General features: G+C 41.1%; 1 protein-coding gene across 3 annotated transcripts in view; it reads right to left on the bottom strand.

The window, feature by feature from the left end:
- Positions 1-16,721, bottom strand: part of ACACA (acetyl-CoA carboxylase alpha) — a 236,979-nt gene that overhangs the window by 171,984 nt on the left and 48,274 nt on the right. For all 3 annotated transcript variants that reach the window (XM_060081582.1, XM_060081580.1, XM_060081581.1), the window contains exons 4-8: positions 14,000-14,132; positions 12,549-12,687; positions 3,418-3,527; positions 2,359-2,440; positions 1,096-1,194 (exon numbers count right to left, since the gene is read on the bottom strand). In XM_060081582.1, coding sequence (XP_059937565.1) covers positions 1,096-1,194; positions 2,359-2,440; positions 3,418-3,527; positions 12,549-12,687; positions 14,000-14,132 — 563 coding nt within the window. The remainder of the gene's footprint in view (positions 1-1,095; positions 1,195-2,358; positions 2,441-3,417; positions 3,528-12,548; positions 12,688-13,999; positions 14,133-16,721) is intronic.

The raw sequence follows: 16,721 nt of genomic DNA, 5'->3' as shown, positions 1-16,721 counted from the left end.
AGGTTGAATGGTATTAAACAAGCAAAACAAATCATCAATAGACTGTGGGCTCAAATCAAGAAAACACTGGCAAAAAAGAATAGAGGGACTTCCCTGGTGGCACAGTGATTAAGAATCCGCCTGCCAGTGCAAGGGACACAGGTTCGATCTCTGGTCCGGGAAGATCCCACATGCCGCAGAGCAACTAAGCCTGTGCGCCACAGCTACTGAGCCCATGTACCACAACTACTGAAGCCCACGCGCCTAGAGACTGTGCTCCACAACAGGAGAAGCCACTGCAATGAGAAGCCTGAACACCGCAACGAAGAGTAGCCCCCACTTGCCGCAACTAGAGAAAGCCCGTGTGCAGCAATGAAGACCCAACACAGCCAAAAATAAAAATAAAATGAATAAATTTATTTAAAAAAGAATAGATACATGTATATGTATAACTGAATCACTTTGCTGTACACCTGAAACTAACACAACATTGTTAATCAACTATACTCCAATATAAAATTTTAAAAATAAATAAAGATTAAATAAACACAAAGAGAAAGAAAGGAAGGAAGGAAGGAAGGAAGGGAGAGAGAGAGAGAGAAAGAGAGAGAAAGAGAAAGAAAGAGAGAAAGAAAGAGAGAAAGAAAGAAAGAGAAAGAAAGAAAGAAAGAATGAATGAATGAATACTGGCAGGCAAGCATCTGAGTAGGTGGGTTTTAGCTTTTTCTTAGTGATTCCAGTCACCTCCCAGGCAGGTTCAAAGGCCTATTCCACCTAAGAAGTCCATCTCTGAGGAAGATTCTAGCCAACCCAGAGTAGATCTGAATCCACAGAACTAGATGAGTTTTCTCAGAGTTTCTCCAAATTAAGTCCCAAGATCATTTACATTACAATTTAGCATCTACATACCTGGTACAAAATTTACATTCTTAAGACATGATAAAATCACAGGTACAACAATTAAGCCAGGAGATACAAGATACCATTAATTAATGTGTATTCTATTTCTGTCAAATATCCAATGCATTTTAAAGCAGGCTTAAGCCCCAAGGCCACAGTCCCAAGTATTCTACCGAGCTTTTCTACACTTTAAGATACAAACAAATAATTTCTTACCACTGCCACTCCATGGAAGAGTTGGGATACCTGCAGTTTGAGCCACTATGGAAGATGCAATCTTATCCCCCAAAGCCCACATGGCCTGGCTTGGAGGACCTGAAAACAAAACAAGGAAAGAACCCTGACTGTAACATTTTGGCCTCGTTTCTGTCACATGTATTTTGTCTTCCATATAATTATTTTTGTATTTGTCTTGTATCCCCTACAGCACATATCATCAACATCAGAAACTTGATTATGGGGACTACTATGTTTTGGCTCATCTTTGTACCCTTTATAGAACCTGATGTGGTAAATTTTTGCATACAGGGAGAATTCAATATACATAAATATATGCTGAATTAAATTCCTGACAAATGTAACTCTGATTTTATTATCTGTCATGATCCAACTTTACCATATTAACAAAGTCTTTCTTTTTTTCTTTTTTAACCAATATCCTGAAGGACAATAAAGTTTTGGTGTTCAAGTTTAAAATATTATACTCTCCTTGGTCTTAGGGAAACCCAAAAGGAAGATTTATCTTTAATAGGCTTTACAAAGCATAATCATCATTGCAGAGATAGAGACAGAAACACTTTGAGCCATATAACCTCAAATTTTCTCTCCATATAGGATAGCAGAAAAGTCAGAAGAAATAGCTGTCACTTATAGGAATATAATCTATATGCTTAAATGTGAAAGAAATGATTCATATTTAAGGGCACACTGCCAGCGTATCCTAAGTATTCAATTATCTTTTCTATATAAAAATAGGTTGTTTCTCCACGTTTTCTTAATGTTAATGGCAAAGTTTTTAAAGGCCAGTGTTCTGGAAATCAGAGCCTCCTCCATATCTCATAGAAAAGAATCTGGGGACAAAAAACACAATCAAGATGAAAGATGTAGGGCTTCCCTGGTGGCGCAGTGGTTGAGAGTCCGCCTGCCAATGCAGGGGACACGGGTTCGTGCCCTGGTCCGGGAAGATCCCACATGCCGTGGAGCGGCTGGGCCTGTGAGCCATGGCTGCTGAGCCTGCGCGTCCGGAGCCTGTGCTCCGCAACGGGAGAGGCCACAACAGTGAGAGGCCTGCGTACCGCAAAAAAAAAAAAAAAGATGCAAGATGTAAGAAATGATGAAGGGTTAAAACAAAAAAAAAAAGAAAAAGAAATGAAGAAAAGGGTTACTCTGAGAGCTGCTGACTGATGAAAAAATAAAAGCCCAGTGCCAAAATAACAGAGAGAAACAGAAAGGCAGGAACAGTATGTCAGAAAGGCTTACCCATGAAGGCAATGCCATTTTTCAAAAGAAGTTCTGGAAGCTTGGGATTCTCAGAAGCATGACCCCAGCCAGCCCAAACTGCCTACAAGGGAACACAATATGATTCATTCTTAAAATTCATCCTAAAAAGAATATGATAAACTGTATTACTTTCTACCAAGACTGCCCCTGCTCCATGAGGTACAATAGCTCCATGGCAGCCTAATGCCTAATTCAGCTTCTATGCCTGATTCTTGGCAAACTTTTCACAGAACAACAATAAGCAGTCCATTGTGGTAAAACCTCTGAAGAGGTCAAAAACAGGTTGAAACTGATATTAAGAACCAGCTAGTATTGTTGCTCTTTAGGAAACTCAGTTCATAGCCTTTCAACTAGACTCTATAGAGCCTCTTGTAGAAATGTTGGTTTTCTTCCACAGATTGAATTACTTTGGCCACCCAACTCCACCTGTATATCTAGTGGTTATACTGCCATACAAATCCCGAGTTTTTTTCTCTTTGGGCTTTAAGACACTTACCCTAAACTCCTTAACACAATGTGATAGGGAAGAAACAACCTCCTTTTACTCTACCATATTCTGGACTAAGAGTATTCCATTGGAAACAGGCAACTTTTACTTACTAGGAGGTTTGAAGGTGAAATGGATAGAACAATCTCTGAAAGACCCTTACAAACCTCTTGTTTGGATTACGTTCACTTTATGTTGGCTCATTCCATTCTTTCCACCTTTCCTTTCCCTGTCTGTTATGTCCCATATAAAGGCTTTTACCAACGTTCAACAAAGATGCTTTATATGAAATTAAAAGTTCTTCACTGGCTATCCCCTTGTGCCCAACTGTAAAATGGCTGAATTTGGCAAAGGAAACTCTTCTCAATACCCTGTAATGGCCTATGGGGGAAAAGAATCTAAAAAAGAGTGGATAGATGTATATGTATAACTGATTCACTTTGCTGTACAGCAGAAACTAATACGACATTGCAAATCAACTATACTCCCATAAAAAAATTTTTTTTAAAAAGGCTGAATTTGGATTTCGAGGAGACGCTGGCATTTCTTACTTGTACTGGGATCCTTTTAGCAATATCAAGAATTAATTCCACATTTGCATAGTTGTTGTTGTTTGGTCCTCCTGGCACTGGCACATAGTGATCTGCCATCTTAATGTATTCTGAAAACACAAGCAAATTAACAGAGAACACATGCTTTATTTTCAGAAATGTAACAGTGGAGCAAAAACTGTGTAAAGGACAGGTACCATCATACGTAACCACAGGACAAACTGTATTAATGGGGTAATTCCCAGAACCATTTATTTGGAGGCTCTTTGTTAAGTCACAGTACTAAAAGGGGTAATCTCATAGTTAGGAGCTCTTATACTACTAAAACAGCAGGTCTCAAACTTTTCACCGTGTGACCTTTTCAAAGGGTTTTTATGATCCCTATATCAAGGATGATGTATCTGTCACTTAAGAGGCCCATTATTCTATTCTGAGGAAAAGCTCAGTGACACCTTTTATCTTTAACTTGCACTATATTCTGAGAAAGCCCTTTTCCTGGTGTAAAGCTGGAACAGAATGGGGAAACAGGGTAGAGTCTGGAGGGTCTGTAGACTGGCTAAACAGGAAAGGTTAGTTATAGGAGTCTATCAAGTGCTTGAAAAACCTTTATCTGGATGGAAAGATACTTTAAAAAGATAACTTCTTTCCCTCCTTACTTTTTTTTTTTTTTGGCTCAGTATCCCCTTTCAAATCTGTCACCTGATGTTTCTCTCTTCCTTTTCTGGCAGTAATTGTGGCAGAGCAGCTACAATGTGCAGGGACTGTACTAAGCACTTTATATATATTATTTCATTTCATCCTCAATAATCATATATAACATGTATTATTAGCACCCAGTTTACAGGGAATTATGGCTTGGAGAAGTTAAATAACTTTCTCAAGGTCCATCTCCACCATATTTATTATGTTTCTTATCTTGTGCTCTTAATTTTTAAAGGTTTTAAGTCCTTCTTTAAAAATTCCACTCAGGGCTTCCCTGGTGGCGCAGTGGTTGAGAGTCCGCCTGCCAATGCAGGGGACACGGGTTCAGGCCCCGGTCCAGGAAGATCCCACGTGCCGCGGAGCGGCCGGGCCCGTGAGCCATGGCTGCTGAGCCTGCACGTCCGGAGCCTGTGCTCCGCAACGGGAGAGGCCACAGCAGTGAGAGGCCCGCATACCGCAAAAAATAAATAAATAAATAAATTCCACTCAGAGTAAGATATGAGGCCCTAACAGTTTGTTCAAAATAAAAACAGGTGTATCGTTCTCTCTGATTATGAGGGAAAGTGTGCTGATTATTTAAAAATTTAGAAAATATATCAGGATGTACTATTTTTTAAAAGTCAAAATCATCCATTGTCCCACGACTCAGAGATAATCAGTTCATGCTTTGATATACTAGAAACCACAAACTGCTAACCAATTTAATATATTGTGGATATCTTCCCATACTAACCAAACCACTTTAGACTCTCACTTGCAATGGGGGTGCCAAATTGCCTATACTCTACCTATACTGGGTATTATCAATTTGAAATTTTGCCAGTCCTATAAATTTTTTAAAATCCCAATCTATTATTGTTTTGGTTTGCATTTCTTTGATTATCATTGGAATTGAATCTCTTTTCATTTGTTTATTGTTCTTTTTTAATTCTTCTTTTATGGACTATCTATTCATGTTCTCTGTTCATTTTCTTTTGAAGGGTGTCTTGTGCTCATATTACAGGTAGAAACTCTTTGCTGTTCACATGTTTTTCTAGGTTATCGCTTGTCTTTAACTACCACTCACAGAGGTAACCAGATTGCTGTTTTGGTATATGTCATTACACCTTTTTTCTTCCTCTGACTATACACAATGTACTTTCTTTCTATTATTATATCATGCTATCAGTCTCCTTACAGCCAACTTTTTTCTAAGCAATTGTGATGGACAGACCCATGATCCCAAGTCTCCAGGTATTCATATCTTAAGTTATCCCCTCTTCTTGGGCGTGGGCACAATCTATGACTTGCTTTTAGCCAAGAGAATATGGCAAGGATGAGGAGATGTCACTTCCAAACTAACAGTACATAAGAATGTAGCCAATCTTACTGGGACACTTTCCCTTGCTGGCTTTGAGGAAGCAGGCAGTCATTTTGGGGTGGCCCACGTGACAAGGAGCCAAGAGCAGTCTCTAGCCAACAACCAGCAACACAATCAGGTCCTCAGTCCAAACAGAAAACTGAATGCTGCCAACAACCATGTTAGTTTGAAAGCACATCCATCCCAAGTCAAGCCTCAGATGAGACTGCAGCCCCAGCTGAATGCTGACGGCAGTCTTGTGATAACCGGAAGCAGAAGACCCAGCTACACAAACTGTGAGGTAATAAATGTCCATTGTTTTAAGTTGTTAAATTTGTGGTAATACTGTTACACAATAATAGATAAACAGTGTAACAATTTGTCAGAATGCATTCTCAGACCAATAAATGTTATCCCACAAAATTTTTTTATGTTTTTATTGATTTTTTTCAAACATCTTTATTAGAGTATAATTGCTTTACAATGGTGTGTTAGTTTCTGCTTTATAACAAAGTGAATCAGTTATACATATACATATATCCCCATATCTCTTCCCTCTTGCACCTCCCTCCCTCCCACCCTCCCTATCCCACCCCTCTAGGTGGTCACAAAGCACCGAGCTGATTTCCCTGTGCTATGCGGCTGCTTCCCACTATTTTAAGTTTGGTAGTGTATATATGTCGATGCCACTCTCTTACTTTGTCCCAGCTTACCCTACCCCTCCCAGTATCCTCAAGTCCATTCTCTACTAGGTCTGCGTCTTTATTCCTGTCTTGCCCCTAGGTTCTTCATGACCTTTTTTTTTTTTTTTTTTAGATTCCATATATATGTGTTAGCATATGGTTTTTGTTTTTCTCTTTGTGACTTACTTCACCCTGTATGACAGACTCTAGGTCCATCCACCTCACTACACATAACTCAATTTTGTTTCTTTTTATGGCTGAGTAATATTCCATTGTATGTATGTGCCACATCTTCTTTATCCATTCATCTGTTGATGGACACTTAGGTTGCTTCCATGTCCTGCTTATTATAAATAGAGCTGCAATGAACATTTTGGTACATGACTCTTTTTGAATTATGGTTTTCTCAGTGTATATGCCCAGTAGTGGGATTGCTGGGTTGTATGATAGTTCTATTTTTAGTTTTTTAAGGAACCTCCATACTGTTCTCCATAGTGGCTGTCTCAATTTACATTCCCACCAACAGTGCAAGAGGGTTCCCTTTTCTCCACACCCTCTCCAGCATTTATTGTTTGTACATTTTTTGAGGACAGCCATTCTGACCGGTGTGAGATGATATCTCATTGTAGTTTTGATTTGCATTTCTCTAATGATTAATGATGTTGAGCATTCTTTCATGTGTTTGTTGGCCATCTGTATATCCTCTTTGGAGAAATGTCTATTTAGGTCTTCTGCCCATTTCTGGATTGGGTTGTTTGTTTTTCTCATATTGAGCTGCATGAGCTGCTTGTAAATTTTGGAGATTAATCCTTTGTCAGTTGCTTCATTTGCAAATATTTTCTCCCATTCTGAGGGCTGTCTTTTCGTCTTGTTTATGGTTTCCTTTGCTGTGCAAAAGCTTTGAAGTTTCGTTAGGTCCCATTTGTTTATTTTTGTTTTTATTTCCGTTTCTCTAGTAGGTGGGTCAAAAAGGACCTTGCTGTGATTTATGTCAGAGTGTTCTGCCTATGTTTTCCTCTAAGAGTTTGATAGTGTCTGGCCTTACATTTAGATCTTTAATCCATTTTGACTTTATTTTTGTGTATGGTGTTAGAGAGTGTTCTAATTTCATTCTTTCACATGTAGCTGTCCAGTTTTCCCAGCACCACTTATTGAAGAGGCTGTCTTTTGTCCACTGTATATTCTTGCCTCCTTTATCAAAGACAAGGTGACCAGATATGCATGGGTTTATCTCTGGGCTTTCTATCCTGTTCCACTGATCTATATTTCTGTTTTTGTGCCAGTACCATACTGTCTTTTTTTTTTTTTTTTTTTTTTTTGGCTGTGTTGGGGCTTCGTTTCTGTGCGAGGGCTTTCTCTAGTTGCAGCAAGCGGGGACCACTCTTCATTGCGGTGCACGGGCCTCTCACTGTGGCGGCCTCTCTCGTTGCGGAGCACAGGCTCCAGATGCACAGGCTCAGTAGCCGTGGTGCACGGGCTTAGTTGCTCCGCAGCATGTGGGATCTTCCCAGACCAGGGCTCGAACCCGCGTCCCCTGCATTGGCAGGCAGACTTCCAACCACTGTGCCACCAGGGAAGCCCCATACTGTCTTGATTACTGTATCTTTGTAGTACAGTCTGAAGTCAGGGAGCCTGATTCCTCCAGCTCCCTTTTTCTTTCTCAAAATTGCTTTGGCTATTTGGGGTCTTTTGTGTTTCCATACAAATTGTGAAATATTTTGTTCTAGTTCTGTGAAAAATGCCAGTGGTAGTTTGATAGGGATTGAATTGAATCTGTAGATTGCTTTGGGTAGTATAGTCATTTTCACAATGTTGATTCTTCCAATCCAAGAACATGGTATATCTCTCTATCTGTTTGTATCATCTTTTTTTTCTTAATTTATTTATTTTATTTATTTTTTTTGGCTGAATTGGGTCTTCGTTGCTGCGCGTGGGCTTTTTCTAGTTGCTGTGAGCAGGGGCTACTCTTCATTGCGGTGTGCAGGCTTCTTATTGCAGTGGCTTCTCTTGTTGCAGAGCACGGGCTCTAGGCACACGGGCTTCAGTAGTTGCGGCACACAGGCTCAGTAGTTGCGGCTCGTAGGCTCTAGAGCGCAGGCTCAGTACTTGAGGCGCACGGGCTTAGTTGCTCCGCGGCATGTGGGATCTTCCCGGACCAGGGTTCGAACCCGTGTCCCCTGCATTGGCAGGCAGATTCTTAACCACTGCACCACCAGGGAAGTCCTGTTTGTATCATCTTTAATTTTTTCATCAGTGTCTTATAGTTTTCTGCGTACAGGTTGTCTCCTTAGGTAGGTTTATTCCTAGGTATTTTATTCTTTTTCTTGCAATGGTAAATAGGAGTGTTTCCTTAATTTCTCTTTCCCATTTTTCATCATTAGTGTATAGGGATGCAAGAGATTTCTGTGCATTAATTTTACATCCTGCTATTTTACCAAGTTCATTGATTAGCTCTAGTAGTTTTCTGGTAGAGTCTTTAGGATTCTCTAGGTATAGTATCATGTCATCTGCAAACAGTGACAGCTTTACTTCTTCTTGTCTGATTTGGATTCCTTTTATTTCTTTTTCTTCTCTGATTGCTGTGGCTAAAACTTCCAAAACTAGGTTGAAGAAGAGTGGTGGGAGTGGGCCACCTTGTCTTGTTCCTGACCTTAGTGGATAGGGTTTCAGCTTTTCACCACTGAGAATGATGTTGGCTGTGGGTTTGTCATATATGGCCTTTATTATGTTGAGGTAGGTTCCCTCTATGCCCACTTTCTGGAGAGTTTTTATCACAAATCGGTGTTGAATTTTGTTGAAAGCTTTCTCTGCATCTGTAGAGATGATTCATAGAGGCCGGCATGACACTGCACCACCCTGAGGCGCCGTGCGTTCTCCTGGGGACGTTGTCCCTGCATCCCGGGACCCTGGCAGTGGCGGGCTGCACAGGCTCCCAGGAGGGGAGGTGTGGAGAGTGACCTGTACTTGCACACAGGCTTCTTGGTGGCAGCAGCAGCAGCCTTAGCGTCTCATACCCGTCTCTGGGGTCCGCGCTGTTAGCCGCGGCTCGCGCTCATCTCTGGAGCTCCTTTAAGCGGCGCTCTGAATCCCCTCTCCTCGCGCACCAGGAAGCAAAGAGGGAAGAAAAAGTCTCTTGCCTCTTCGGCAGTTCCAGACCTTTTCCTGGACTCCCTCCCGGCTAGCCGTGGTGCACTAACCCCTTCAGGCTGTGTTCACACCACCAGTCCTCTCCCTGGGATCCAACTGAAGCCTGAGCCTCAGCTCCCAGCCCCGACCCGCCCCACCGGGTGAGCAGACAAGCCTCTCGGGCTGGTGAGTGCCGGTCAGCACCGATCCTCTGTGCAGGAATCTCTCCACTTTGCCCTCCACACCCTTGTTGCTGCGCTCTCCTCCGTGGCTCCAAAGCTTCCCCCCTCCGCCACCGCAGTCTCTGCCCGCGAAGAGGCTTCTAGTGTGTGGAAACCTTGCCTCCTTCACAGCTCCCTCCCACTGGTGCAGGTCCCGTCCCTATTCTTTGTCTCTACCAGGTACGTGGGGAGTTTCTTGCCTTTTGGGAGGTCTGAGGTCTTCTGCCAGCGTTCAGTAGGTGTTGTTCCATATGTAGATGTATTTCTGATGTATTTGTGGGGAGGAAGGTCATCTCCACATCTTACTCTTCTGCCATCTTGAAACTCCTCTCCACAAAATATTTTTTAATGGGTGCATGGTATTTCACAGAATTGGTGTAACAGATTTTACATAACTAATCACTAAGGGTGGACACAAGTTATTCCTGGTTTCTTATTATTTTAAATAACACTGCAATGAATATCCCTGTATGAACGTATTTGCCCCATTACTGATTTCTGTTCCTCAGAATAAATACCAGGATATAGAATTTCTTAGTCAAAAGATATGAGTACTCTGGTCCACTGGTGCTCATGATCCCATCCCCGTCCATCTCCTCTAGCTCTCTTGTGTACTGCTACCCACCGGCCCCCACCCCTGCCCTTGGCTCCTTCTTCTCAGAAACATTCCTAAGTCTCTTCCATTCTGAAAAATAAAAATTCTCTCTTGACCCCAAATTTCTCTTTAGTTACTGCCGTTTCTTTTTCCCTTCTCATCCAAAATTCTCAGAAAACTTGTCCACATTGGCTGTCTCCATGTCTCATCCCATTCATTCCTTATCTTCCTATATGAGTCTGCATACTCACATTGTTCCACTGAAACTATGCCTGCAAAGGTTACCAATGATTAGCTAATCGCCAGACAGATTTTGATTCCGATTTTATTGGACTACTGACACCTTTGAGCCTTCCTTATTGAAATTCTTTTTTCTCATTGCTTTTCTCTTCTGTTTCTTCTATTTCTCTGACCATTTCTTCTCAACACTGTTTATGGGCCTATCTTCCTGAGTCTATCCCTAAATTTTAGGCTTCTATAAACTTTCATCCTTAACCTTCTTCTCTTCATTTTCTATCTGACCTTTCAGGAGGTAGTGTTAACTATCACATATTTGCCAATAATGTACACTCTTAATCTCTAGTTCTCATTATTTCTAAGTTCTAGAAGGATATATTCAATTTTTTGTAGGATTTCTAGAATCTTCTTGTATCACATGTACGCCAAACCTAATCTGTCTCCCCACCAAAAAAAACCCCCACCTTGCTCTTATTACTATATTATCTATTATTTTGCCTTTGTTGATGGTGCTAACATGAAAAACAAGACCATCCTTGACAAATACTAGATCATGTCTTGTACTTTAACAAGCCACTTGCAGTTTCCAGAAACCACTGTGTCACACCTTCAAGCATTTGCATATACGTTCTTTCTGCCTGTAATATCTTTGTCTTCCCCCTAACTGCTTCACTAACTCTCATTCACTACTCATTCTTGGCTAGGTAAAACCCATTTCAGAAAGCTCTCTTAACCCTGTTAACCCCTCTTATCCCTTAACCCAAGAGCAGGGGCCAGAGTTATGATGTCTCATCTCTGTGTTCCATAGTACCCTGTGCATATTTCTATTATAGCACTTACCTCATTGTATTGAAATTATTTGTTTCCTAGAGCAAGATCATATCTTATTAAACTGTGGGTCTCCATGTTCATTGAGTGAATGAATAAATGAATTAATAGGAGCACCAAGGAGAAGAAACAAGGAAAAAGAAATCATGCAAGGTACTTTACATTTATTATACACAATTTCATCTTTACAACTATCCAGTAAAATAGACATGATTTTCCTTTCACATATACGAAACTGCAGCTGAGAGGTGTTGCAGGGTCAATCTAAATGATTTCATACAATAACATCTATTTTCCAATAAATTGGTGCCTTCCTCATTTCTAAAGATAATATAATAACCCTTACTCCTTAGGAATAGTCTTAATATCATTGTCTCAATATAGGGAGTACACATAAAGACCAAAATAGCTTTAAAAAGACAGCCCTTTAAAGAGCTAATGTTGGACTTCCCTGGTGGTGCAATGGTTAAGAATCCTCCTGCCAATGCAGGGGACATGGGTTCGAGCCCTGGTCCGGGAAGATCCCACATGCCATGTAGCAAATAAGCCCGTGTGCCATGACTACTGAGCCTGCGCTCTAGAGCCTGCGAGCCACAACTACTGAGCCCGCGTGCCACAACTACTGAGCCTGTGTGCCACAACTACTGAAGCCCACATGCCTAGAGCCTGTGCTCCACAACAAGAGAAGCCACCGCAATGAGAAGCACACGCACCGCAATGAAGAGTAGCCCGTGCTCGTCGCAACTAGAGAAAGCCCACATGCAGCAACGAAGACCCAATGCAGCCAAAAATAAATAAATAAATAAATAAATTTTAAAAAATAAAATAAAGAGCTAATGTTATCTGTGGGTACTCTGTCTTAGAGATTATACTTTAGTGATAAAAAGTATGAAGAGGAAGGACTAGCCACGACCTCTCAGCTACACCAATCGTCTTTATCTGCCTCTCTCAGATGGAAAACCATCTAAGCAGAGAGAATATGCCAAAGAGCCTGCAGAGTGAAACCTATTTGGGTCCCAAGAGGTCTCCCCCTCCCAGGAGGAGGGGAAAAAACAATCTTAACCTTAAAATTCTCTAAAATTCAATGTAACTCATAAGGGAAATAGCATTTCCTTCCAAACGTTTCCACTGACACATGCTAAAGAATGTGGCTTAGCAAATAACACTGAAAACCCATGTCGACACTTTGGTTAAATTTCTACCTATTTTTACTTAGAACACAGGTGTCTACGTTGAGGTTAAATATAATACAATCCTTGTCTATGCCTACTATTGACACTTTTTAAAAGAGAAATCCTTGTGTTTGGGAATCCCCCTGAGTTAACATTCTTCTCCTTAAAGGCTATGCCATTCAATGTTTTATGCTTGAGGATGATGCTTTCTTAATGTTCATAACTTACCTGCATTGGCTTTCAGGTCTTCAGGTGTGACCATGACAACAAATCGGATTGCACGTTCATTTCGAAACATCTCATAAGACCACCGGCGGATAGATCGCATGCATTTCACTGCTGCAATGCCATTGTTGGCAATGAGAACCTGGTAGAGAGGGAACATGGGAATTAGAGAGAGATAGAAAAGACAGGCAAAGACAGAGGAAAAGAGATGAAATCACTTTTGTAGATCTTCCTCTGAAAAGCCAGAGTTTCAACTAGGAATTTGTATTGTTGGTCTAGGCAGTTAGGAACCAACTCCCACATGATCAAGGGATATTTTAAGATGTTAGCTAAGCAAATACTTCAATATGTGCCAGCTAAAACTTACTCCTTTCTAACTTCATTTCCTGAAGGGAAAAATCAGTTACTCCAATCTTATGAGTTTGTGAATTATTCTACCATACCTACTTTTAGGGAATAGAAGAAACAAACGTCAGGGGGAAGATGTATATAAATAAGGCTGGAGGAAGATTCAACAGTGTAGTGTCATGCACTATTCTCTGTTGTAGTGAAACAAGGCACAGAATCCTGAACATGTATAAGAACGCCTACACTAACCACCACCTCTGTCCAGAATGCTGAATCCAAATGCCTTAGAATTGTACAGACTGCCCCAGAAAGAACGGTCACAAGAAAAAGAGTAGAAGGATCAATGATCCTGAGACTTCTCTGTTAAACAAACCTTTCACCTCCTTGCCTGTCTTGCAATCATCACCCTGAGGATAACATAGGTTGGGAGACACATAATCTCTACTCATTGGAAGACTAACAGGAGTGCACCACTAAAGCAACACTTTTAGGACAGAGAATATAGGTCCCCATCCTTTAATCTTTTAATCACTGCAAGCTATTTCAACCGAGTCATTCTCTCAGCTCCAATATGGTTTAGATAAAAGTGACACAGATTAACTCACAACATGTCAAAACACCTGTAATCTCTTTAAGTCTATCATGTGGTATATTCCCTCTAAACATCTCAAATTCCTGGCGGAACCCAGTAGGTTACACTGTATCAAACTTGTTGAAGCCTTCTGTTCTGAAACTCTCTCCACTCCCTTAGCTCTAAACCCAGTGTTATGACATGTTACCTCCTCACCACCACCCCACAAGCTAATCAATTTCTCATACCCTCTCAGATCAGTGCAACTCAACCCCATAAAAACCACAAGATCTTTCTAAAAGCACTTTATGGGTGCTGCTTCATCTTCTTACTTAGTTATGACTAAATTGTCAGTGGTAAATACATATTACAGAAGATAGTGAAATTACTTAATAGGATGCTAGGGAGGCAGAAAGGATAATTCTGCAGTCTCAGAAATTCAATTTAAATATCGGTTTTGAGCAAATCTAGACAACAAATCTAGGTATTAAATTTATGTACTCTTGAAAAAATAATTTAGCAGGTTATAACTTACCTTCTCAATCACTTTATTCCCACCAAAACGAGTAACAAATTCTGCTGGAGAAGCTACAGTGAAATCTCGCTGTGAGTCTATTTTCTTTCGGTCTCGACCTTGCTTTACTAGGTGCAAACCAGACATGCTGGACCTGTAAAAATAGAGAAATCATGAAAGTCTACAGATAAGATGTCTTCACATCATCTATCTCCCCTAGAGATGTGCTTTTCACTATCAGACTTATAAGAGCACTTCCAATTGCACCCTTGTGAAGACTGCATGGTGGCAGACCACATAGTTTTTATATAGAAGAGAGAAAAGAAAATGATCTTTGCTTGTGGAAATTTAAGAAAAAAAAAAGTGTTCCTGAATAATAAAAGACAATATTAAGGTTTACCAACAGATGCCATCCTAAAGAGATCGGCAAAGAACAGACTAAAATGAGATGGTATAAATAATAGACTCAGAGTGACTGTTAAAACTTAAAAAAACAACCCATAACAGTTAGCAAACCTGTTTCTGGATTATGATTCTGACACACAGATGACCTTCACCTCTGTATCTCTAACCTCCATTTTTCTTATGAGCTGTAACGCCACATTTTTAACTGCCTACTAAATGTTTTACTTGGATATTCCATAGACGTTTCAAAATCAACAACTCCAAAAACAATTTATTTACAAGGCATTTACAAGGCAATTTATTTATAATCCATATTTCATTGACCTTAAGATAACACTTTTTTTTTAGCTTTTTAAAATCTCTGAAATTGGTATGTATCTTACAACTGATGGTGTGCTTTATTTAATTGGCAGAATTTTTTTCTCAGTGGTACATTCAATAATGGTGCCTCTAGCAATCAATGGTGTTTTAGATTAGATAGTGGTGGAAACAGCACAGGCCTGCTTTAAATTCCAGATCTTCACCGAATAACTTAAACTCGCTAAGCTTCACTTGTCTCTTTGTAAATATGTATGGTATTCACTGTTCTAGGTTTTTAGCTATTGTCTCTCAGCTCCAAGCCCACCCTTTTATGCTCTGCTCTATGACAACAGGGCTTAACACCACGCAAACTTGTTTGATTCCGCCAATAGGAAGGCAGAAGGGTTTAAGAAAAAAAAAGAGAGAGAGAGAGAGAGAGAGAGAAAGGGATTTTCTTCTTATTTTCCAGCTATTATCAGCATTGCTCCACAGGAAAACAGAGTTAATTCCAGTCTCTAGCATCTTTCAGCATTCCCAGGAGTAGCCGTGATGCATTCCCTCAGAAGGACCAGGAGCAGTGGGCTGTGGCTCCTTGGCTGTCAGAGTACCAGCCCTGCCATGCTCACTCATCCTCAGGGCTACCCGGCCTGGGTCTATCAATCACCTGTCAGACCAGGTCTCCTCCGCAGGGATCTCAGCACCAGCTACTCAAAGCTTACTCCCAGAGGTCCAAGCACCAGCCCCTCTCCAAGCACCCTGGGCCCTCTCCAAGCTTGTAGGTTCTGGGAATACTACCTCTTCCCTAGGGGTGGTAGCTGCTTCTTGCAGATATTAACCTTGGGTTACCTCAGCATGTCTTTTTTGTTCTTTTATTCTTCTAACACCCAAGTAACCAATTCTCACAATTGAATGTCTTTTGTTCATAATACCTAATGCAGTTTCTCTTTCCCTGACTGGACCTTGACTCATAGCACTGATAGACCTTCTGAAAAGGTGTTTTGAGGACTAAATGAGATAATGGATATAGTAAATAAAATCCTTTATACACTATTTAACAGACAGCTGCTTTCTTCTATTTCTATCTTTTCTTCCTTTCTCCTACACTCTAACCTTGCACTCAAGTAATTTCTCTCTTCAAAATAAGAGTATGATTAAAATCTTCCCACAAAGAAATATCAGGTCCAGATGGTTTTATTTTTATTTTATTTATTTATTTATTTACTTACTTATTTACTTATTTATTTATTTTTGGCTGCGTTGGGTCTTTGTTGCTGTGTGCGGGCTTTCTCTAGCTGCGGCGAACGGGGTTTACTCGGTTGGGGTGCGCAGGCTTCTCATTGCGGTGGCTTCTCTTGTTGCGGAGCATGGGCTCTAGGCCCGTGGGCTTCAGTAGCTGTGGCTCGAAGGCTCTAGAGCGCAGGCTCAGTAGTTGTGGTGCACAGGCTTGGCTGCTCCGTGGCATGTGGGATCTTCCCAGACCAGGGCTCGAACCCGTGTCTCCTGCGTTGGCAGGTGGATTCTTAATAACTGCGCCACCAGGGAAGCCCCAGATGGTTTCAAAAGACAAGTTCTACTGAACTTTCAAGGATCGTAGCCTACCAAACTTCCAGACAGTAGAAAAGAAGTAAAACTCCCCAGTTAGAGTAATACTGATACCAGAACCAGACAAAGATGTTACATGAAAGGGAAGTCCAGGGCCGCTTTACTCATGACCACAGTTGCAAAATTCCTAAAGACGATATTCTAAATAGGTGTTGGGGGCTTCCCAGGTGGCGCAGTGGTTGAGAGTCCGCCTGCCGATGCAGGGGACACGGGTTCGTGTCCCAATCCAGGAAGATCCCACACGCCACGGAGCGGCTGGGCCTGTGGGCCATGGCTGCTGAGCCTGTGCGTCCGGAGCCTGTGCTCCGCAATGGGAGAGGCCACAATAGTGAGAGGCCCGCGTACCGCAAAAAATAAATAAATAAATAAATAAATAAATAGGTGTTGGGTCAAGGGTGGGCAAAATATTAGTTAAAAAATATGTTACTCCACAACC

Source organism: Mesoplodon densirostris, chromosome 18 (genome assembly GCF_025265405.1).
Source record: "Mesoplodon densirostris isolate mMesDen1 chromosome 18, mMesDen1 primary haplotype, whole genome shotgun sequence".
Lineage (NCBI taxonomy): Eukaryota > Metazoa > Chordata > Mammalia > Artiodactyla > Ziphiidae > Mesoplodon > Mesoplodon densirostris.
This window is presented reverse-complemented; position numbering and strand designations above follow the sequence as displayed.